Genomic DNA, 24835 nt, shown 5'->3' on the forward strand with positions numbered 1-24835 from the left:
CCACCCATCCGTGCCAGCTGCACTTAATAGTGGCGCTCTGGTCCCAGCAACACCATTGTAAATCTGCTCAAGTCAGTGGCGTCTCTCTGGTGTTCCAGTGGCCCCCTTACCATTTTTTGCCAGGCCTGTTGTGACGTTTCCCCCTCCCCCCATGATCCGGACTGGTGTGTAGCTGTGTCACCCCAATCCCTCACTCCTGGGTCAGCCCACGCCCAGTCTTCTGCGAGTAATGGGTCTCTGATCTAGTGAAGGCGTGCTTCTGGCCAGCCGCTCATGGGATTGACCCCCAGCAAACACCACACTGCAGCATACACACACGTTTTGACTCTTCATGATCACTCAAGAGCCACTAAAAAGGAAAAGGGATACCAACTGTGCTTACGTGCATCTCTCCCTTTGTCAGAACTGATCGTTCCTGGGGCGGGGAGAAGCTAATACACTACTGCAACATCAGGCAAGGCCTCAGACAATGAAATGGGTCTGTTATTTTTATTCTGATTTTACATGACATTACTAATGAATGGCACCGAAATCAGCGCGGTTCCTTCCATGATTCCTTTCTCTCCAGAGCGGTGTGAATTACAGACGTGTAATCAAGTGTATTCAGGTGGCAAAAGGCAACCCCCGTGTCGCAAACACAGCACACTGCTTTCTGGTCAGAGACCTCAGCAGCCACCCAAATCCCCTCTCTGGGCAACCATCCCTTCAAAGAAACAGCAGGGTTCCCTTCGACCCAGTCAGCACCTCTCAGTCATCTGGGGCCTGATCTAATGCCCACTGATGTCAATGAGTCTTTCCAATGACTTCAGTGGGTTTTGGATCAGGGCCCCTGGAGGTGTTGCTGCTGGGTGACAAGAGGCACTCCCTCTTCCCTCTCCACCCCTGCAGGCTGAACATTTGCTAGCCCAGGAAGCCCGAGGGGAGGGCTGGGACTCGCAGGGGCCTGCAGCCGGCCCTGTCGCAGCTTGAAGCAGTGCCACTGCGTGGCTCAAGGACACATTTTCTCAGTTTTCGTCCACCACCAAATGAGCCCAGCTCCAAAGCCAACTAGAGAGCGCGTTGCCGCTGCCTCGAGGTGTCCGGCAATCCGCGAGGACGTTGCAATGAAAGGGCTATCACCCCCTGCAGACACCCGTGTTAACCGCAGCAATCCCTCACATTTACACCCGCCCGGGCTGCAGCTGGGAGATCACGGCGTGACAGAGTTAACGTTTCAGCTCCAATTTCGCGACTGCTGTCCTGTGAACTTCATCTGGTCCGTCGGCGAGACGCAGGGCTCGCGCCCAAGCAAAGAACTGTGCCAGTGGGTAATCGTTACTGAGACCTGCCGCTCCAAAGGCCTGCAACAAACCCACGGGAAGTGTGAAAAGGGCAGGACAAGGCCAAGCTGGGAGCAGCGGAGCAAAGCAGGGACACTCAGCACTGTGGAAACAGGGAGGCAAACTCCATGGGCCTGAGGAGCCTGCTTCCTGTCACATGGTCTCATGGGAATTTCGTGCTGGTAGAAGGCTCTGGCCTGCCAGCCCAGGAGACTAACGTCATGGTTTGATCCACAGAACAGGAACAGAGCATAGGCAACAGCAGGACGTGTTTGCCCCACTCCAGCCCCTGCAAATGTGCCGAAGTCCTAGCCCAGAGGGATCACCTCTCGGAGGAAGAGCTCTGGCAGCAGTTTTCTCATCCCAGGAGGCAGCGGGAGGGGACAGAGCTAACCCGTGAGTGGCAGGAGTTGGCTGAAAGCAAAACCACCCTGGCAGCTGCTTGCTTTGTTTGGGTTAAACCCTGGCCTTCTGGAAGGGGAGAGAAAGGAATGACAAGTGCACGATTCCCCGCTCACCTGGATAGCACGATCAGTGACCCGAAGAGCCATCACCGGAGCCACCATTTTGATCATGGCGATCTCTAGGGCAGCTGCCTGTATAGAAACAGGATAAAACACATCACATCCATCCAGCTTGGTCCATCCTCCTCAGTCTTGGCTTGCTGCCCCTGCTATTCCAGTCCTGGTCTCCCCAAAACAATGGTACCAACGTACGTCAGGCTAGACCTGCAGCCCTCCTGCTACCCGTCCTGAGCCTCTCCTGAACACAGACTGCCCGTCATGCTGAGCTCCATGGGGTAGTTTTGACGGGCATGAACATCCAAGGAGGGGAGATCCAAACCCATTTTTAATTGGGAACCTGACCTATATGTTTGCTGAGGCCTGGGGAGGAAAGGCTTGTGCGTTAGAACGCCCCCATAGCGACCAGACAAGCTGGGCGCACTGGGCCTAGCGCTGCAGTCCTTACTGTGCGGTTACTCAGGCTGGCATTGATAGCCCCCGGAGGGCCGTGGCCACACACCTTGTTCCCAGCTGTATCCATGAGGAGGGCAGCCTTCAGGACAAGAAGCCGGGCCTGCTCAATCTCAGCACGGGACTTGGCAATGTCTTCCAGGATAGTGCCCTGTTCGGCTAAGGGTTTCCCAAAGGCCACACGAGACGTCACCTGCAATAGGCACACACGAGGCGAAGGGTCTCTGAGCTCAAAGAGAGCGTTTTTTGCTGGTAATAATGTTTACATCTGCAGAGAAGCTTTCATCCTGACTGCCCCTACAAACTACCTAGACAAGAACCCTCTTCACCCACTGCTGGAATGCAGCCACCTCTGGGGTGCAACGTGGCTGCTGTTTGACAGTACCCAGTGGCACTACATGGCAGTTTGGGACAGGAAGTGACGAATACTGTATCAGATTGCCTGGGGAATTGTTTAGAAGGGTAACCGACACGCTGCCTAAAGTGGAACTAACCAGGATTCAGGATTAAAGTCCTTCCAAGAATGCAACAGCCATCAGACTCTCAGGTTTCCATATCCTCAAAAGGCAGCCCAGCACCCCCTAGCATTGATTCCTTACTGACAAAGGGAAGAGGGAACAGCTCCATTCCCTGCAGCGTTCCTGGGTGATCTCCCATCCAAGTACTGACCAGGCCCTACCCTGTTTAGCCCGTGAGCGCCAGTGTGATCTCAGGCAAAGACGTTACAGAGTGTAACACGCCCTTTGCATTTTCTCTCCTCTGCAGGCAGAGGGACAAACTCGCCCCTGCCATTACCACCCCAGACCAATGAAAGCAGAGGAGAAATTCAGCCAGTTTTGGAGCCGGGGAAAGAAGCAAGTGATGTTCCTAGTACCGAAGTGGAAAGAGGAGAGTTTTGGGTGCTGAGGGAACCCCACACTCCTAGAAACAAGGAGACTTTGCAAGTATATCCCCCTTGCTTCTCAGTGTCCGCTTAGCACAGGCAGATGTGTTTGAAGGTAGGATCTGGAGTGAAGCAGGCACTCCGGCGTACACCCGGTTGGTACAGAAAGCTGCCTTCAAACTACCTGCGTTATGACATCTCCCAAAAGCCTGATTAGTTTTTAATTGTCCTGCCCGATTCCAAGCTCCACCTGGCCCAGCTACTGCTCCTCTCTGTGCCATAAGCAAGCGGCGTGGGTGTGGCAAAGGGACGGACCAGTGGAGAGCCTGAAAATGTGTTTAAAAAGGACGATTTGGGTGACCACAATGGTGCTGGTGGCAACGCCATGATCCAATTGTCCAGGGATATGAATGTCTGGTTAGTTGCTATTCTGAAAGCATTCTGAACTGACATTGAAAGGGCCCGGATGTTAGAGACAACTCGGTAGCGAATCAGAGTTAGAGAGAGCAGAAGAATTCAACCATTCTGAGGAAGAGAAAGGAGGAAGATCTAGAGTGTACTGGGGGCCGTCTGTGGCTGAACAAAGTTCTAAACAGGGGCTGTCTATTTCTCTAATCATGAGAGAAGTTCCCCACCTGCAAGAAGGACAGAAGCAGGGGAATGAAAATGCCCCGTGTCCATGGAGTACCCAGCCAGCAGTGTCACTCTTGTGAGGCTGTTCTTGTAAAATATTTATTTGATCTGAATTCTCACCCCGACAGAGATCTCAGGACTCCACTAACAACTCACTATACTTTGACTTCCAAGATCTGACGAGAACTCCCACCAGTAGGAGCTGAATTCACAGGGGTGAGGATTTGATTCTGGATGCAAGGCTGGATAAACGTTTTCTGCTCCCCTCCCACCCCCCGTTATGCTACCAATGGTGCTGTGAGTGTCAGGAATGTGTGCAGCTACAACGGATTACGGGTGCTTAGACACTACAGTGATAGTCCCCTTAGAAATACGATGCCAGATCCAATCAGTCTGAAGTGCAGATAAGGTACCACTTAGAATGCAGTTGCATAAGAGAGCTGGCTGGAGGAGGGGAACCCCATGGAACCTACAGCAATACTCACTCGCTCCTTCATGAGAGCCAGTGCCCGTTCAGAATGGCCAATGAGCCTCATGCAGTGATGGATCCGTCCGGGCCCTAGTCTCCCTTGTGCTATTTCAAACCCTCGGCCGGGTCCCAGCAGTATATTTTCTTTGGGCACACGCACGTTTTCAAATAAGATCTCCCCGTGGCCAGCTGCAAAGGGAGGGACAGAATGCACAGAGTTCAGCGGCATCACTCTCCGCACACTTCCCTGCGGCAGGAAGTATGGATTTCTTCCCACTGTTTCCTCTCTTCCAGAGCCCAGGCAGCTCTGAAACGGGGTCTCACCAGCAAGCAGCAGGCAAGTGATCTAACAACTCAAGTGTCTAGTCAGGACTAACAAACATCGAGGTTTGCTGGTTTCTTTCCAGCGTTTGAACAAAAAAGTCAAAGCCAAAGCAGAAGGTTGATGGGGAACTTTTCCCAGATTTGTTATCATCACTTTCCAGCTCCCCCACCAGAGCCAGCCAATTCCTTGTTATCCCCAGATCCCCCCACCAGAGCCACCTCCTGTAATTCTGCATGCAGAGATCCTGGACAAGGAAGTGTGTCAAATGCAAAATGGACTGAAATACAGGATTTGCTCTGGTTTCTCTTTGTCAAAGAGCCAGGAAATGTCACTTAAAGACTCAACTGCTCAAAAAATAATCTACAGGATTTTTGGCTGCAAAAACTAATTAAGTAACTAAATATAATTTGATGTTAATGTCACTGGGACGTTTTAACTATGTGCTACAGGCTGTAGCGAGGAATACAGCCCAAGGGTTCCAGTGTTTGCTTTAAAGGGAGGTAGCATCATAAAATACTCGATGAATGATTAGTTCTAACACCGGTGTGCACGTTTCTATTCCCCCTTTCAACCCACAGCCCTACACACAGTCAGTAAACTGCACTGACCCCCGTGGGAGGCACAGGGAAGTCACGTGATTTGCCCACTGTGAGCTGGTGGCAGAACTGGGAAGAGGAACCAGGAGTCCTGACTCCCAGTCCCCTGCTCTAAATATTAGACAACCCTGCTTAACTATGGACCAGGGAGAAAGGAAGAGTGTGGGAGTGATGTAAAGAAATAGGAGTCAGACCTAGGTTCTAGTTCCAGCTCTGCCATCTCCCCACGTGACCTCAGGCAAGTCATTTCCCTGCTCTGGGCTTGGGGGAAGTAATGCCCAGTTCATAGGGTCATGAGAGACAAAATAAAGTGGGGTCCCCCAAAAGATAGGGACAGCGTATCAGAGGAGCCCACACGATGTGCCCTGTCAAAACCAGAATAATTCAGTGGACAAAGCGGAGCTGTCAAGGCATGTGTTACAAACTGAGCTAGCTCCTTGCCTCACCTGGGGCATCTTCTATGCCAAATACACTGAGAGGCCTGGTGATTGTTATGCCTGGAGTGTCCATGGGAACTAAGAGCATTGACTGCTGTTTGTGGCGCTGGGCTTCAGGGTCTGTCTTCCCCATAAACACACACAGCTGGCATCGAGGATCCAGAGCTCCTGCCAGGAAAAGAGACAATGAGAACTAGACAGGCTGATGCTGGAAACCTCAGGCCCAGTCAATCCCCAGGGAAATCCCACTGATTGCAGTGAAGGCACATCGGCGTGAATTCGGTGCCTGTGTCTAATTCTGACTTAGCCCTTGAACAGAGCGCAGCAAACCCAGCTATTTTAGCTGTCGCTAATTCAGGATGCGGTTATTCGGTTCAATAGTTTGTTTCACGAGTTAACAGAAAAGATGAGAGCTGGCGTGAGAACCCTGGCCTCTGATAAAGGCTCTGAAGTCCTTTATCCCCAATTATTGTGGCATTAATGGGCAAATTCAAGCTTCTCCGTATCACCCCACTCATCCCTGCAACTCTTCAAGGCCCATTCAGACTTTGGCCAGGACTGCCAACATAGGTGCTCATTACTTCCTATTGTGCAGTGGACACCTGCCTGCTGAGAACTGAACAGAGACCACCTGACTCATTTCCCAGCCAGCAACCAGTGAATGGTAACAGCCTGCAGTCACTCCTGACCCGGGTGGGATTAGAACTGGCTGCCTAGAGGTGAAAGCTTCACTATCCTATTAGCAACTCCCTGTGCCAGCTGGACCCCCTGTATTTTCTGTTTAACTCGTCCAAAAAGGGGATGTTTTTCTAATGATCAACATAAAGCTGAAGAATGCAACAAAAACCTTTCCCAAAGGTCGCCATTGAGGGGTCACAGCATCATTTAACGCACAAATGCCTGGAACAGTCACAACTGTACTGCAGTGTCTTTGGCTTGACATATAGGGATTCTGCTCTCCATTATGCTAGTGTAAATCCACAGTAACTCCATTCAAGATGGTGGAATTATTCTGGATTTACTCAGGTGTAATTGAGATCAGAACCTGACCCTCCATAAGCAAGTCAGGGCCCAGGGCCCATTTCAAGAACCACTGTTCTAGATCAGCACACTGGAGAAAAGCTTCACACTGCAGCAGGCGGCCCCGGGAGGATATGGCCCTGCGACAGAGACCAGGTGTGAACTGGAATGTACCTGAAATCCACCATTTATGCCCATTTAGAATGTAGAAACCCTTTTCTTCTATGATTGAAGATTCAATGTTGGTGGCATCAGATGAAGCAACCTAAGCGGAAACACTTTCAGTTTAGAATCTGCCAGCTCCTGGCAGCCTCGGAGAGGCGGAGAGACGTTTGATATTCTAAGCAGGTAGCTTGGGGTGGAAGAAGTCATGTGCTGAAGCCAGCTGAGCTCAGCACAGCACTGCCAGTGCACACAGCTGGGAAGCCCATCTCAGGTGAACAGCCGCGTGAACAGACACCTCTAAAAGCACAGCTGGTTGGCACAGAATGGACTTGGGGCCTGACTCTCGGTGCTGCTGAGCGCCTGCGGCTCCCCTGGACAGGAGTACCCAGCCCCTCTGCCAATCAGGCTGTCAGCTGGGTGAGTCTGACAGCTAGACAGTACTTTAATTAAAAACGCCTTCTTACACTTCAGAATTACCACTACCTGCACAAGAACACAGCTGGAGAAATATGGAGGCCAAGCTCACTGAAAATGATTAGTGATATTTGAGTTCCTCCAGTTTTGGGTGCCCAACTGACACCTCAGAAGAACGTGATTTTCAGACATTGCTGAGCTCCCACCCTCTGAAAACCAGGTCCCTTTGAAGGGTCTCAATTTGGGCTCCCAAAATTACTAGCCACTTTTGAAAAAGTTGTCCAGTGAGTGTAACAACTGCCTGAACTGAGAACAGGGAGAACCGTTTTAGGATGCGGATCAGCCAGGTTCTACTACACTCCATTAGGTGGCTGGCTGGACAGTGATCCTGACCTGCGGCTCAGTCATAGCAAAGCACGAGCGTATCTTCCCGTCCAACAGAGGGTGCAGCCAGCGTTCCTTCTGCTCTTCCGTCCCATATCGAACCAGCACCTCCATGTTCCCAGTGTCAGGGGCAGAGCAGTTGAATATCTGGAGGTGGAGAAAATCAAGCATCAGTCAGCACAGTAGAGTCATGTGTGTAGGGAAGGGGAGTTTGTAGGTAAACCTCAAACTGCACAGCTACTTTTAACTGTCCAAAGCATCAGGTAATTTAGATGACGCACACTCATGCTGGTTTCAAAATGCCAGGGCTAAGGGCAGGATTTTGCCCTTAGTGCTGGAAGCTGCATTGCAGAAACAGGTCCCAGAGCCAGCACATGCACCTGGGTCCAGCACACACTGTAGCCTATACAGATGATACTGGCTTCTGTTACGTTGAAACGGAAGGAGGCCCAAAAATCTATTTCCCAAAAATAGGCTTGACGATAATCAAGCAAGACCTGGTAAAATATGAGTAAGTGAAGTGAAACAATTCAAAGACAAGTCAGAGATAAGCTAGATAAGAACCGTAGGTCATGCTCTAAACACGTTTTGGTCCTAGCTGGTTTTTTCAAGTGTTTTAAATAAAACATTAATGTTTTGAAAAACGTGCTCTCTGTTGATACTGATTGGTTTGGCATTTACAGACGTTAAATGAAATGATGCCTAACCTTAAACAGCAAATGAGAAAGTAGAAAATACACCTACAAATATTCCAGCTAAGAATCCCTTACCCAGACTGCGCGTTTCCCCTCTGCCACCCCAGATGACTTGACAAAGGCTTAAAGCAGGTACCTCAGGTGCAGACAGTGATGTTCCCATGAGCTCACAGAAATGGGCATACTCTTGGTTTGTGAGGCCTGCTCCGTGTTTCACTCTCGGATCAGTCTCCACGGGTAAGAAAAGGTTCCACAGCCCTTCAGACTTCGCCTTGTCCTTAAAAAAGGGAACAGCATGACACTTCGGGCTCAATTCTGCTCACAGGTGTAAGGGGCCAGCTCCCTGTCCACAGAGAACCTCTAACAGGCCTGGGACTTCCATGGATGCAGGAAAGACAACCTGACGGTGCTGGGATCTGCTGAGCAAAACTGAGACACAAATTCTGCCGCTCATCAACAGACAAATACCCAAAGCTGCGGGGAAGAAACAAGCTGAAGATAGTGGGTCAGACTCTGCCTGGTGTTGGCCTAATGAGGTCAATGGAGTTACACCAGGAGTGAGTTTAGTCCAATGGGGGTATGGAAACACCACATGCAGCCCATAAGAGGGACAAAAACTAGTGTGTTAGTACAAAGATGGGTTTGGAGTGGAGAATTGTTTGGACTTGAAGGGCTTGATTCCGCCCTGTTACATCAGCGTAAATCAGAAGCAAGTCCTTTAAAGTCAATGGGGACGTGGTGTGAGATCAGACTCAGGCCCCAAGGACAGATCTCTTAAAGCCCAGTCCCTCTTGTATAAAGATGAAGATCACAGTTACACTGTGCTTGTAGAACTCCCTCCCTCAATCCTCCTTCCAGAGATCTCACTCCGGATACAGCCGGCGTGACAGGGAATGGGAGACAGCGCCCGTTAGGTCAGGAACTGTGCTGGGAGAAGGGCAGGTTAATACACAAGACAGAATTTTGAGTGAACAAATATCACTGTGCTAGTGCAAGGCAGACAACTTGGTCAGAGGTTGGGGCTGGCTCTGATCCATGGGGAGGGAGACACAATAGAGTGACCACACCTAACAGAAGATGCCCAGGACAGATGTTTCCCTGGAAAATGCAGCTTTAGTCAGTCAGCTTAGATGATGATGTGGACTCTATATTTACTGCCTCTCTCTGGGACTCTGTTCCCAGCCCTGTAAACGTTCCCTAGGATCAGGGAATCAAGCTGGTTCCCCACTTAAATCCCTGCCATCCATAAAAAGGATTCTGCAGTCAGAAGTTAGCTGATCGTTTGCAAGCCAGAGGAGACTCCAGCTCCCTCTCTCTGACTGTATGGGATCTGTGGATTAACAGGAGCTGATATCTGATTTGAGCAGTGCATTTTCCTGATCAAAGGCATCTTGGGAGCTGGCACTTACAGTCACTGTGTCATCTCACAGACCCATGCTTGGCGGCATTGTTATTTTAAGCAGGACTGTGACTTACCTTCAGCTCCTCTATCAGAGGATGTGGAGTCCACCTAGCCTGCGAAACCTGATGATCTCTCAGAATCTGCTCAGCAGGATAGACATTGACATCCATGAATCTCTTCAGCTTGCGGTAAAGATCCTGGGCTCTCCCAGGAAGGCCGTTAGGAGAAAGAATCAGATGAGCTTTGGGAGCGTGAGCTGGTGAGGAAGGTGTCAAGGTGACATAGTTTCTCCAGGGGAAGGCCCCCTTCCTGGGCCAGGTACTGTAAGATCTTGCTAAAGGTTTTGCAGCTGGAAATTCTTTAAAGACTCGAAATCCTTCTTTTGTAGCAAAGTCCCACGCTAAGTTGGCCATGAACTCCGCCTGCTTTCCGCCCCTTTCAGCTGTGGCTGAGCTGGCTTGACCTACGTGAAATGAAAAACGGTTAATAATCACCGTCTGCTTCGAGAGGCCACGTTACCAAGTTCTACAGCAAAGGCCCAAACACCATCACACACTAGCACTCAGAGCTGGCACTGCAGGATGCAGGAGGATTATTTTATAAGGGATTTGACAACAATGTCATAGTTTCTCTGGTTAAACACCAAGTCTGTCAGCGTCCTGGCAAGTTGCCAATTGGGTCCCTAGGAGGGGTAAAGTTTGAGCAACCCTGGCCTAGGAGGACAAAGCCCTTAGAGCCAGTCCTGAATGACCCAGTGGGTTAGTCTGCAATGAGCAAAGCAAGGGGCACATTCCACAGCAGAGGGAAGAACTGAGCCCAGGCAGGGCAACACATTGTGCAGCAGTGAAGGGAGGAGAACACGCTAGGACAGGGCTCAGGGGATTGCAGATTTCTCTCTTAGCTTAACAGACTTGGTTGCACGTTATTTTTAATCACTTCCATTCCCTTTCTGTGGTTTTCTTGTGCCAGTGAACCAGCAAGAACACCAAATACTGGTCCAAAGCCTTTAGCATATGTACCAAAGGCCTGGGCTTTGCTTCTGTGATCTCATGCAAAGCCAACAAAGATTTCCCCTCTTGTTCACAGATCCATCATCTGTAGTAGCAGTTACCTCCCTCCCCTTCCTCCAAGGCACCGCAGTCGGGCAAGCTTTGAGCTGTTTCCTGATCTTCGACTAGGCGTGTGCTCCACTGATAACAGTGGGCCAGGTGCTGGGTATGGCTCAGGACTCGGTTAATATTGCTCCCAAAGCCCTTCACAATATACATATAGCCCTGCTGAAAAGCAGCCACCTCTGGGGTGGAGGGCAGCAATCAGGCACATAGCAAGTGCTCACCTAAAGCAGCCACATTCAGCAACCACATCAGACCTTGCAATGCAGCAAAATGCAACAGCAAGTAAAACACATTGCTGTCTCCATCTGTGTGTGTGTTTGCAGAAACCATACCTTTATTACAGATGGATATCTGAGCAAACACAGCCTGCTTGGCATTCCAAAGCTTTCCAAGGGCTATGTAGTTATGCAAGGGAGGCTTTGTTCTGTAATATTGTTCTTAGGCCTTAACTATGTCTCTCTGAATAATAACTTCTCTCACAGCTCATAAACATTAAGGAATTAAGCCCCCCACCGCTCCTCTGAGGAAGAGGAAGGATAAATTTTCAGGATGGCACCTTTTGTGCCTGTAACTGAAATGCAAAGTGCAAATCTGAGTATTAGGCAAATCCCGAAGGGACACAGCCTCGCAGGCCGAGTGCCAAATCTGAGCGTGTGCCTCTGCAATTACGTTCTTTTTGCAGGTGTAGGTTCTGTGGGCATGGACTTTGCAGTGCTCAGTCTGACTGTAAACGTACCCCTGAGTGACTTGCCCATCATCACAGAGATTCAGATGCAGAGTTGGGACTTGAACCCAGATCTCCTAATGCCCAGCTCTATGCTACGGCCACAAGGCGCCTTAGCCCCTTTAGAATAACTTGCTTCATTTGTCCTGCAGTCCTGCCACACTGTGTACATCACCATTGCCTTCTACTGGCTGCAATTTCAGAGCTGCTCAAAATGTATAGTTACGATGCCCTCTAGAGGTACAATGCTGCTACACAAGCTATGGTACTGACATCTGTAAGTTTGAGATCACTCCCCTGTCCCCCTTCCTCTCCACAGCCCCTAGTGGTTAAACACCACTACACTAGGTACCGCACTGACATCTCTTCAGTATGCTGGGTGGACAGCATGTACGTTCATGTCACCCTCTCATAGCTGCAGCATATACAGAATAGATAAGCTTCCATCCTAATACACGTGGCATCAACTGAACATTCAGAGGCTGGCTTGGTTCATTTTCTCACCTGTCAGTGAGCGTTTGTATACACCCTGCAGGATCGCGGCCACCCTAAAAAAGGAAAAGGCCATGTAGAAATTCCAGTCCTTGATCGGTGGAATTCCCATGTGCCCACAATACATCTGAAAATACTCCTCTGCTGTGGGAATTCCCAACTGTGTCACATCGCAGTCCCTCAAACCTACAAGAGAATATGGTATAACAATGACTAGGCAGGCTATATCCTCAAAGGGAGTCAGATGCGTCTATAGACTCTGTTAGTTTCATGTCTGGCACATATGCTTGGTGGATAAAGCAATGGCCTTTCTGCTCTAGGGTTCCAAACTCTGGTGTATCTGAATCATAAGCCCACCTGTCACCAGGGACAAACTAGATCCAGAGAGGCTCAGGACTAAGCTAAAATGAGGTGAATGACGCTCTGCCTCTAACAGATATTTGAATATACATAGGCAGAGGGAGACTGACAAGTCTCTATAGGGACTTGGCCTTTATCTAGTCAAGCAGCACGTGACTGCAATACCTTTACCCCAAATCACCCTTCTTATAAAAGAACGAATTCGCTGCCAATTGACTTCCTGAACTTATCACTCACTATTTTAAATGTGGACTAGGCAGTTTTTAATTTAACCAGGGGCCATTTTTTCTCTGTTAATCTTCTTCCTACTTGATGCAGCAATAATTTGCTGATCTTTCTAATCTCTGGCTTTGCAGTACCACTACTGCCACTATTCTTGATAAGCTTCTAATTTCATGGAGTTTATAAATGGGACTAAAATCCTTTTGGTCTGAAGCATGGCTCACAGAGTTTCAGCCCAAGAGAGAATCTCTTTGCTTCTATCTATTTCTGCAGAAAATGACTTCCAGAGTTTTAAGATGACTTTGTTTTTGATGAAGGATGGGGCAGGGGGGAGGGGAGGAACACTTTTTTATTTTAAGTGACATTTACAGTCTACAAACCAAGGTTTTCCTCAAACCCTGCATGCTGCTGGCCCCACCACCTGTATTTTCTAGTCCCATGTTGCTTTCGGGCTGAGTATACAAAGACATTGCAGAGCAAAGTAATGACAGTCGCTCTCTCAATGGCGCTGCAACCAGAACAATGACTGGAACACGGTGTTCACTTCTGGGCACCTTCATACCAAAAGGATATTGAAAAAAAAACAGGAGGAAGGTCAAAGAACAGTAACAAAAAATGTTAGAGGGCTGGACGGATTGAGTCCTTAAAAGATTAGAAGGGCTAAATATTTTCAGTGAGGCTAAGCAGTTGGACACAAGAATCAACTACACATATCTGAAGATGTCAACACCAAGGAGAGAAGAGAATTCTTTAGGGAGGTGAGAAAAGGTAGAGTTGGGAGTGACGGAACGAGGTAAGAAAGGGCGCCCTTTTCAGAAGCAGCGAGTCACATTCCCAGTTGAGCACCCTTGACAACGTCCTGGCAGTTTCTAAACAATATTTCCCAGCTCTTTGTTTGCAAAATGTTCAAAATAGGAAGCAATATGTGCCTTCCCCAGGAAGAAACACTGTACCTTTCAATATATCAAAGTCAGAGGGCAGATAGTGGGTCATGCAGTTATACGCCACATCTGAGATGGGATCTCCTAAGGTAGAAAGTTCCCAGTCGAGGACAGCAAGGACTTCCGGACGATCTGGATGAAAAATCAGGTTATCCAACCTGGATCAGAAAGAGGAGAGGTTTAGAAAAGTCCTAGGAGAAAAAGGACTCCTCAGAGGGAGATGAATCCCTGACAAGCATTTAGTTTCAGTTAAACAAGTGACTTGGAATCTGTGCAAACTGGGGATTGATTCCCTATCACTAACTCCCTTGGGAGGGCTGCAGAAGCAGGGAGCACAGCTCTGGAAAGTGATGGACAGAAGAGGCTTAAGTTGTTCAATATCCCAGCTGGTTAATAATGAACACACATGTGGTTTAAAGAAATAAACAAGACAATTTAGAATCTCAGATCCTTAACTAGAAAATGGCCAATTTCAGGTCAATTTCAAAATGGATTTATTGGTCATTTTAAGCCAACACTTGTAATTTGTTAGTGATTCAGGATGCCAAAGAGTTGTCGGCTGAATTTTTGTGAGGTGTAGAGGCTTCCAAGTGTTTGCACAGAGGTTGGCTATGATACGGGGATCTGAGGGGCTCCTGCTGAGATGCAAAGAACCCACTCACTCCACTCCCAAATAGGAGTTTTAATGGGTTAAACTTTATGACAAAGGAAACTGTAATGCTTCATGTACGGATGAGTTAATGAGCTGCCATATGGATCCACCAAGCAGCATCAGCATGCAAAGGAAGCAGTATGTAGGGGCCAATCCTGCCCTGTCTCCCAGGGCACAGATTTCATGGGATACAACAGGTCCTTTCCATCCCTAATTTCTACAGGTTAGAGGAGCAGCTCCTGCACTTGAATTGTAAACTCTTTGGGGCAGGGACCAGACTTTGCTCTGTTTGTACAGTGTCTAGCACAGTGGAGATCTGGTGTTCAGTCAGTAGATTGGTGTTAGAGGGGCAGCTGTGTCATGCTCCAGCAGAGGGCAGTGGTGCACAGATCTGCAAGCCAGACTATCACCTATGACCTTTTAAAGAGATAAATGTAGTTCTTGCTCCATGCAAATTTTTTAGCTTATGATGAAAGTAGTTCTCACCAGTCAGAATTTTGACCTACCCACCTGCAGCCATCATATTGCTGAACAGTAAACTCATTTGTGATAGTGGCAGCAGGTGAGCTAATGCCACTGTCAGGCAAGGTTCCATCAAAAACAGATCTGGTTAAACTCTCCCTACATTAAATGTCACACCACAAGGTTCTCTCTCTGACTGCTAAGAGTGGGACAGAAAATAGCTCATAATCCCCAATGTTATGTCTCAGTTCAGCGGAGATCAGCAGTGTTGCCACTTTACAGCGGCTGTGCCGGAAAGGGAATCCAAACTGCTGATCCAAAAGCAAAGCGGGAACTAGAACCCAGGTGTCCTGACTTCCAGTTCCCTCCTAGATTAAATTCCTCAGCACTAAAACGCACGAGGCAGATGAAATGGGGAGTGAAACGCTGCATGTAGCTCCTGTGAGCTTTCAGACTGCAGAGCAGAGCAGTGACCGCAGCTTCCTTTTCAAATAGTGTTGGCCCATCGTGCTGGTGGCTTTTCTGAGATCCCCTTCTTCTCTAGGTAACACATAATGCCTTTTCCAAACGGGCACCGGCAGCCAGCTAGTACCTGAAATCTCCATGCACAACTGTGGTCTTCTGGTTCCCTGGGAGATGCAATGGGAGCCACTCAACGAGTCTCTCCATGGCAGGAATAGTGTGCGTTTCTGTGGCTCGATACTGCTTCGTCCAGGTTTGAACTTGCCGTTGAACATAGTTACCTAAAGCCAAGGGGATTAAGTCTCTGGGGTATAGTTATAAATACAAGGAGACCTTTGAAAATAACTACAAAAGAGCTGCATCTGGTAATGATCTAACAGCCAAAAATAAAGCTGGTCTCTGTTCAATCAGACAAATGTACACTTCTCCAGGAGAGTGTTTCGCAGCAGCCAGGGACCACTTCCAGAACTCCCAGCAGCCCAGGATATTTGCCTGCTTCTGCTCAAGGTGGCCTTTGGTCCTGTACGCCTGGTGAAGCAGAAATCTGTCACCTTTTTTACACTTGGCAGCTTTAAGAAGGAGCAGGATATCTGGAGCATTATGCATGATAGCTTATGACAAGATGGCCACACAAGTCATGTTTTGTTACTGTCTGAAGAAGGGAGTCTCCTGTACTACTGCCCCTCTGTAGTTTGGGTTAAGGACCCAATATGTTCTCTATCTGGGCACTATATGGTTCCCTTACAGGAGAGTGGATGAGATATTCCAGTTGGTTACAAATAACCAGGATCCTAAACAAAAAACATAACTCGGACAAGGGCCAAATCCTGGTGCGGCTGCTCAGGATTCCTTTGCTCCCGGGGCGGCTCTGCAGGGGGTACTGTTGTACCTCTGGGGGCAGGATCTGAAGGAGCCCAGCATGATGGTAGCAAACAAGTTATTGGCAGGAAGGGCTGCAGAAAGAGCCAAAGGGAGGAAGTTCTGGAGAATATTTACAAAAAACACTGACCCCTGGAGGATCCCAAGCAGCTGTTCCATGCACCCTTGACTGGTCTGAGGATCCCTTACGCTGGTGGACAGCTCCCCTTCCCCACCACTGCCTTAAGGATTTGGCCTTAAGTTACCAAGCCCCTTCAAAAACAAACACAGGAAGAGCATGACAGATTTCCTTCTCACCATGCTTTCCATAATCCTCCAGTCCAGCCACTTTGAGGTCTACGCTATGGATTTTACAGAGGACTTTGTTCATAGCAGTATAAATAGCCCTCCGCTGGCCAGGCTCCAGCCCAGGGAGAGAAGGGTCTTTGTAGATGTGGCCGGTGCAGTATTCCATCAGGTAGAATGGGGTGCCAATGAGACTAGAATGACAGGATTGACACAACAGTATTTCAGTGACAGGCCTCAGAGATTAGTACAATATTCCTGCATCTGTTGCATCAGTATAAAAAATTAATTTCCAAGTCTGAACATGCTCTTTAATTCTTGGGTTTGTTCTGTGTTGAGCACAGTGTTTATACCTAACGAACAAAAATCAGAATAGTTATAATAATAAGTAATGACAGACCCCAGTTAATCATTATGACAATCTGATGTAAATATCAGTACAAAACAAAAGTGCAGTTAAGGTTAAAAATCTGATAAATAAAAAATCTGCACAAATAAAGCCTCTCTCAGTAGAGGAGCAGACTTTAGGAGCAGAAGTCAGTTTGTGCTACTGTTTACATCTATTGGTCCTGCAGAGTCAGCACAGCAATGGGAGAGGGAACTGGATTCTATTCCTGCTCATGCAAGAGCCTGTAAGAATTGTTAATCAAATTCCAGCTGCAGAATCTTTGTTGTTGATGATGATGCACAAGCCAGAAAGAACTCAGCATTAGCTCTCAGGGCGAGTTTGCAGGGCTGGCAGCTAGAAAAATCATCTTGTTAATTGGAACCTGAGCCTATTTGATCTGGAGCCATTCAGGGAGCCCCATTATGCCATTTTTACAGCCCCTTTTCAGAGTGTAAGAGCAATTTTAACTAATTGCAAAAATAAAATACTAAAGACACACCCAAAACAAGCTGCATACGTTGTGGTGCTTTGCACTTCTATAGCCTCTTTCACCTGGATAATTCAAAGTGCTTCACAATATTTATTAGTTAAGCCACAAAAGCCCTTTTTGAGGTATGGACAAGGGATATATAGGTGAGGCATCATCCACCACTGAATTGCAGCAACTTCTGGAGCAGATCATGGCAGCTCTGTCACAGCACCTAGCAATGCTATAGAATAGTTTAGAACAGGAAACAAATTAATAGACCCAACTGGACTGACTTCAACACTTCTTCACAGTTTGATGCAGTCACTGAAGTTACTGCATCTTTGCTGCTTGTTTCCACATGAACAGTTCTATCTATCGAACTAGATGTTTATATGGTGTCTGTCACCATTGTGCCTGACAGCTGCCTTCTCCTCTGCTATAAACTGGGAATGGAAGATTCTGGCAACAACCATCACATACTTTTGATAAAAATTGGAAAAAGATCACCTTGAATCTTCACAGAGGGCAAGCACTTTAGGAACAGGAATTCCAGCCTCAGCAATGGCCTTCAATACTCTGCCAGGAAAAGCAACGCAGAGAGACTTTGTCAGGACAGAAAGGATTGATAATTTTTTGCCTGCCATATTGGTGATGTTAAAAAAGACGCTGTCCTTAATCTTTAAAATAACACGCTACGTGGACATATAGAAGGGGAATCATGCTATAAATTTAATATTTAGCATTCATCCACACTTTATTACTGGCTTACATGTAAACAGCCCCTTTCACCTTGCAAGATCTCAATGCACTTTAATGTACACACACAGAGGAATCACTTCATCCACCCTTGAAATGCAGCCACCTCTGGAGTGGAACATGGCTGTTTAAGAGCATACAACACTACCTAACCAATAGATTACAATTTCCTGTCCTAAACTGTTAAATGTATACATGTACCACTAGCCCTCCGCTGGACAGAATGTCAGACTTCCCAAGTGTGGGTGACTATGTGACCCTTTAGAGGCCAGAGGCTGTCAGTATTAATATCACTATGGCTAACGGACATTCTCTTTTAGATCAAGTTGGGGTGGGGAGAGACCTGTGGTCTATTCCTGATGATGGCTGTGAAATCTACGCATCCACAGAATCATCATAAAGTGGAAGTGTCTTGTGACCTACTGAAACTGCAGGGTGAGTGTAACAAGACAGAATGTATTTACTCTTGATGGAAGCAGACTAAGTCAAAGAGACTGGCCCCCCCAACTCTTGCAATATGCACTATGAGAGCTCTCCTTAGCAGGAGCTCAGTTTCATGCATCATCCTAAAGTTGGCCATACCTGCAGCACAGTGCTCTGTAACGCCATGCTGGGTCACTGATTATTAACTCAGGCTGAACCAAGTCACCTCTTAAATCACACACAGCACTTCCTTAAATGTGATACGACGAATATGCCTGTCACTGACACTACAAAAAAAGGCGCTCTCTTTCCTTGTGTCCTAAGCTACTCTCATGGAGCAGGGCTTGGAATAGAAAAGGTGAGACTGGAAAACAGCACTGTCGACAGGATGTGCACATGTGGAATTGCGTTACAATAATCAGACAGTGCCGATGCTGGGAACGTTGCTGTAGCACACTGCGCCTTTTCACCTGTACTCCCTCTCCACAGCATGAGCAGATGGAAGTAGGTTGCCAGGGGGTTTCTTTCTCAGGACTAAGTGACGATCCCCAAACTTGATGTAGTAAGTGGGGTTAGACTGTCCATGACTGAACTGTCGTACTATCAGAGGACCTGCAAGTTTGAAAACAGATGATCAGTGACAAGAAAAGAACAGGACCTGAAATTATTTCTCATCTCTTTTCAATGTTTTATTTTACTCTAAAATGGACAAAGCTAGAGACTCTCGTTTGCATCAGCCAGAAGACTGAGCATCGCCACATTGTTATGGAATCAATACGGGGATAGTGGTCTCTCTTGGATGGCAGAGAGTCAGAAATCTGCTTGACCTTTGGTCTGCATTTTTTGCCTAGTCCTCCCACAGTCAGGAAGTTCTATGCACAGGTTGTTTCCCCAAGCAAGGGAAAGGAGTTATTATTCTGCATTAGCAAGAGCTGGAGGTTGCAAAGTGTAGAGCTCACTACAGTCATTTGGGCTTTTGTCACTGGTGACTGGATCACTGCGATGAGTTCTGAACTGGGGGGGACAGGGGATGGGGGACGGAGACACGACACATCTGACGACCATTTGGAAACTCCAGCTAGTACGGAATGCAGCTGTTCGCTTGAGGCTTAAAACCTTGTATCCAGCAAAGCAAGCTAGAGGCTCCTTTCACATGCCCTTTTTGCTCTAAGGCAGGGGTGGGCAAACGATGGCCCGAGAGCCACATATGGCCCGTCTGAGCTTTCCATCAGGCCCTCCAGCTCAACCAGTGGTCCGTGAACTCCATTCAGGTGGTCCGCGGAAAAGTCACAGAAGAAGCTGTGCAGTGCAGTGGCAGCTGCTCCCCCTCCCAGCCCCACACCTTCCCCCCGCCCCTCTCCCACCACGTGGGCCCAGCAGTGCCCTGACTGGATCCGCTCCCGGAGCATTAATGGCCCGCCATGCAATTTCTATACCCAGATGTGACCCTCAGGCCAAAACGTTTGCCCACCCCTGCTCTAAGGACTTGATCCTGAAAAGTACTGAGCATTCTGGCCCTGATCCAGCAAAACACTCATGTATATAATGAACTTTAAGCAGGTGCATAGTTTAATTGAAGGCAGTAGGATTACTCACATGCTCAAAATTAAGCACATGCCTACTGGATTGGGGACAGAGTGCTCTGCATCTTGCAGGTTCCCTTGTTCAGGGATTTCCCTACTTTGTCATTCCAGTTAGCCATATTCCCCTCACAATCTCAGCCATCCCTTCCTCTCTAGACATCTATAGTAAAAACCCAGCACTACTCCTATACCAAAAGGGGCAATCGGACTTTTCTATGGCTACTCGAGACCCAGTCTTTGGTGATGAGAGTGAGGAATACACAGCTCTGCATGACTCCCGTCCCAGAACAGACAGGGTCAGCTCCCCAGCACAGAGGTGTGAGCTTGCTCATGATCCTCTTACTTGGCAGCACATTTGGCCCCCAGCCTTAATTCACTAACATACTCCATTAGCATTTCAATTATTAATTAGTAGTCACTTGATTAATCTCATTTTGTAATCTGCGGTAAATGCTGTCAGCATGAATTCTTATCCGGTTTAAAGTGATCAGCTAGAAAAGTGACCATGTAAAAATGGTCCCTTCTGACTCAGCAGATCTGCTCCCTCTGCATTTTCAGAAACAGAGCTGCTGATTTCAATGATGAAAATCATTTTTTACTGCATTTTATTTCTGCAGAGCCAACGTGTAGGGATTCTAATCTGTCTCCATCAACAGAATTGTTCACTAATGTCTATTTTCAAAATCTTTATTATGGGTGATAATACATGAGCTGGAAAGACCCCGGTTTGAGGCTCTGATCACAGGGTCTGATTGCTGTTAGAAAATCATCCTTTTTGCTTGTAAACTGTGCACATATGATCTGCAGTCTTTGACAGTCACGTTTCAGAATCCCATTTAAATGCACTTCAATATCATTTACATAACACTGATGGTATCTTTGCTCGACTAATACATAGTGTGACCCACAAGGGCATAGCTTCTAAGTCAATGATGCAAATTCTTATATAATACAGCCCCTCTCCTGACTTGAAATAGAGGTGAGATTCTGGAAATCTCATGGCAGAAGGAAGACGCTGAGTGAAATATTGGTTTTGCACTAGTTACAAACAGATCCAAGGAACTGGGACTATCTTAAGGTTTTAAAAATATTGCTTTTTAAAATCCAAACCAATAGAGAGCCTTAAAAATGTCAGGTTTGGCTCAGACATGCAAATGCTAGGGATTTTGGATTTCTGTAAATTGAACCTCCAAGCCCTACTCAAAAGGATATTGTCAGGCAGCAAAAATTCAACATATAAAGTTCTTCAAGCCCAATGTCAAAAGAAACATTTTCATGATATGTTTTTTAATTTAAATTAAAAGGTGGATTTTAAAAGAAATTTAGTTAAACATTACCCATACAATGCTTGCCATCGAAATATTACACAGTAGTGCTAGTGCAAGAAAACACAGAAATGAAACTGACTAGAAACCAAAGTGAAGTTAACTGAGCTATTTTCATTGTTGAAGCAGAATGAAGTAAGCAAGTAAACAAATAGCATGAATAATGAAAAGAAAATTAGATGCATTTAATTCTCTCTCTCTCTAAGTAATCTCAGTAGTTAGTAGTAGTCCAGCTAAGATAATTGCTTGTATTGAAATATGACTTTGAATCGGACATTGGTGCTTTAAAACTAATCCAAGTTAAACTACAGCCTTTCTACATGATGACGTGTTTACACTGTGGTCCTAAATGGCAATGTCATAACTATGTGGCTGAGGCAGCAGCTGAAATCCCCTGGCAGAGAAGTAACTTCCTGCGAGAAGGCTATTACCAATTTTACAAGCATTGGAGAAGAACCCCATAAACAACAAATGCCTTTTAAGAAAGATGCACAGTGCCCAGATGCTTCTGGCCAGTGAGCACAATGCTATAAAATACAGCTATTCACTGTATTAGTAGATGCATGGACTTAACATGCACCAGAGTCAGAGAGTAGGTTTTCCTTCTAATTATCCAGGTAAATACCAATAACAATGTTTTAAATAGTCCAGCATTTCACTAAGAGCTTGGAAAGGCACCTAAACCAGGAGAGTGGTTTTGCAGTAGTTGATACTATTAATATTTTTAAAAATCTATTTGTCTTAGGCTGGAAAGAGCCAACAAACCCAGAATATGTGAACTTTAAAGTTGTAAGGTATAGAAGAGCTGAAATACCTGTTGTCTGGCCACCTACGGCCTCTTCAAGGTACTTCTGCAGGGTATCTCTTGGGATTTCCATTGTTGGTCTCATTAAGCGAGTGTGTGGAACAAATCCCCGCAAAGGAAACTCCAAATAGGTTTCTAACTCTTTAAGAGCTGTTTCTGGGTCATCAACCTGATACCAGTGAAAAAAGATTGTATGGTAAATAGCTGAAAAGATTCTGATCTCTTGGCAAAGACAGGGCTCCACATCCTTGTGACTGCTGTGTAGCATCTGCCATGACACTACACAGAAGGTAACATCAACACTGCCTTCCCTCTCCTGATTTAAGCACCTACACTTTGCCTGGTTTGTGTCCTAAGGGAAGGGGCAGCAATTCCAATGGGGAGAGGATGATCATCTTGCAAGCACTGGATGTGATAACAGTGGGAACTCCCAGTGGGACAGGCAGAGAGAGGTCAGAACTCAGTCCATCAATGCGTCCTATCCTTACTCTTCCACCCTCCCTCCTCATCATGGTTTGGAAATTAGCCAGCCCCCAGGTGACGTACATGAGGCTTATCTAGCTTTGACAGGGCTAGTTAATTAAGCCTCAAACCCCATGTTTGGCAGGTATCATTACTCCTATTTAACAGATGGAGAACTGAGATGCACAAGGGGACAAGGGGAGGAAGAGGTGTGTGACTTGCCCAATGCTTACAGGGAGCTGGTGACAGATCTGGGCATGGAACCCTGCAATCCTGGCAACCCTGTTATCCCTGCTTTAACCCTGTGGTCATTTGGCTTCCTGGTGTCATACAGGACTATGGACATGTTCAATGTATGAAGCATGGCAACCTGTGTCTAATGCTGGTGTGTGAAAATACTGAGCACCTTCATGTCAAATGCAGAATTTGGATTTAGAAACCAAACCAAAATATTTTAAGACAATGCATTTTCTATCAACAACTCTCCCCATGCAACCCTAAGGGTGCTATTTTGTACCTTCACTGTCTTAATACCAAGCTGGGCAGCTGCTTTCAAGTTCTGCCCAATATCATCAAGGAAGACGGATTCCTTTGGCTGAACACCCAAGCGCTCCAAGCACAGTGTATAGATACGAGGGTCTGGTTTGCATATCCCTTCCCGGCAAGACTCAATTACCTACAATAATAGACGATTGAGATAGTTATGCACAAGGGCATTGTAATTCTCGTTCATGAACATCAGGACTGTTTTGAAAATGGAGGACACAAGTATGAATGAGCGTGTGACTGACACGCAGTGCAGTAAATGAAACAAAGGGTCATGAGAATGCTGCACACGCCTAAACACTGGTAGAACTGGACTGGCAGAGAGGATGTGACCTAATCTGATGAATCATTGTTCTGCAGACATATTGCCTCAGCTGTGATCCTGTCACATCAACCATGCTAAGCAGGTCAAATCAGTTACTGACATGATTGACATGGATGGGAGGCCTTCAAGGAATACTCATGGTGCAGGTGACATAGAACATGTACATAGTACATAGGTACCACTCTTTGCCTAGTCAGTACTAAACCAATAGCTTGATACTGTGCTAAAGGCATGCTGAAGTGCTGGAGGTGTCATCTGGCAGATGAAATGCAAAACGGAGGTCCTGACTATGGTCATCAGCAATCCCAAGGAGAAGTTAACCTCAATGTCCTGTCCAAATTCCAATTTAAGGGAGTACATACTGTCTCCATAAACACTGCATTTACAATGGGATACATAATTAGGTTTGATACCACATTGATGGGCACTTTAAAAAGAGAAATATCTAAGATACATAGACATTTTCCTGTCCTAAATTATTGTGTAATGTTGCTGTGTGTTGTGAAATGGCAACCACATTCCAGAAGAGATGACATTTCACTGCTAGGTGTGTCCTATATACAGGGCATTAAAATGCTTTGAGAACGCTTTGGAATGAAAGGCACTTTAGAAACATAATATATTATTATAATAATAAAGGTATCTTAATAGATACTGATTTTGCTAATAAAACACACACAAGAAAAGATAAATAGAAAATGATCTAACATCCAGATGTTAACAAGATGACTTTAAATAGTCATAACTTTTAAAAACATGATCTGATTTTCTTCCTGGATGAATTGTTTTTCTTTTCTCAATGAGGGCTACAAACCAAGCCTAAGTCATGAGTGAACTTCTGGAGTTCCGTCAGTACAAAAATGTGAGTTGGCATATATAGGAAAAGTGCATTGTTAAAAAAAGATTTTAAAAAATTCCTTCCTTACGAAACAACATCCTAGAGGACTTTAATCCACAGAATTATAAAGTTTCAATTTCCTTTTCCCCTTTTATGCTATTTGCTTCTGTGTTGTGTGTCACTCAGCCAGATCAGAGACACTATACTTATCTGTTTATGAAATCAGTTTCACAGTCTGGATTTCCTTATATAACACTGTGGTTGGAGTTCAACACATCCACAGAAAGAATTGTACTCACAGTAGATTTTGGGAAATCTTTTAAAATAAAACTTAAATTGTGTCCAGATGATAAACTGATATTGTCTCTAAATCTAGGTGCAGCCATGACTGTCCCACACTTAATATGCAAAATGAACAGACAGCTGGTGACGAAAACAAATTCAAGGAAACTAGGAGTATGTAGTTTCCTGTATAGGTTCAAATGTGCTGAAAACTCAGCCAGATTTAAAAAAACAGATTATTGATTTGTGTCTAAAAAGAAAAGCCACAAAGTAAATATACATTTTTAGACCTATATTAAGTGAACATGTGCACAACTGGCTAT

The 24835-nt window shown here is 46.4% G+C and overlaps 1 protein-coding gene across 4 annotated transcripts in view; it reads right to left on the minus strand.

Annotated features, from left to right (window-relative positions):
• Positions 1 to 472: 472 nt before the first annotated feature.
• The window catches only part of ACAD10 (acyl-CoA dehydrogenase family member 10), a 28237-nt gene continuing 3874 nt past the window's right edge, over positions 473 to 24835 (minus strand). For 3 of the 4 annotated variants that reach the window (XM_067539512.1, XM_067539513.1, XM_067539514.1), the window contains exons 5-21: positions 23039 to 23197; positions 22069 to 22228; positions 18817 to 18958; positions 17675 to 17743; positions 16323 to 16504; positions 15277 to 15427; positions 13583 to 13728; positions 12060 to 12233; positions 9791 to 10179; positions 8451 to 8591; positions 7629 to 7766; positions 6831 to 6921; positions 5646 to 5804; positions 4295 to 4467; positions 2343 to 2486; positions 1838 to 1915; positions 473 to 1340 (exon numbers count right to left, since the gene is read on the minus strand). In XM_067539512.1, the coding sequence (XP_067395613.1) occupies positions 1206 to 1340; positions 1838 to 1915; positions 2343 to 2486; positions 4295 to 4467; positions 5646 to 5804; positions 6831 to 6921; positions 7629 to 7766; positions 8451 to 8591; positions 9791 to 10179; positions 12060 to 12233; positions 13583 to 13728; positions 15277 to 15427; positions 16323 to 16504; positions 17675 to 17743; positions 18817 to 18958; positions 22069 to 22228; positions 23039 to 23197 (2631 nt within the window). In that variant the 3' untranslated portion in view covers positions 473 to 1205. The remainder of the gene's footprint in view (positions 1341 to 1837; positions 1916 to 2342; positions 2487 to 4294; positions 4468 to 5645; positions 5805 to 6830; positions 6922 to 7628; positions 7767 to 8450; positions 8592 to 9790; positions 10180 to 12059; positions 12234 to 13582; positions 13729 to 15276; positions 15428 to 16322; positions 16505 to 17674; positions 17744 to 18816; positions 18959 to 22068; positions 22229 to 23038; positions 23198 to 24835) is intronic. The other variant, XM_067539515.1, reaches the window with a different exon arrangement.

The sequence above is a fragment of the Emydura macquarii genome, unplaced genomic scaffold (genome assembly GCF_026122565.2).
Source record: "Emydura macquarii macquarii isolate MOO-44397 ecotype Brisbane River unplaced genomic scaffold, CSIRO-AGI_Emac_v2 contig_554, whole genome shotgun sequence".
NCBI classification, from domain to species: domain Eukaryota; kingdom Metazoa; phylum Chordata; order Testudines; family Chelidae; genus Emydura; species Emydura macquarii.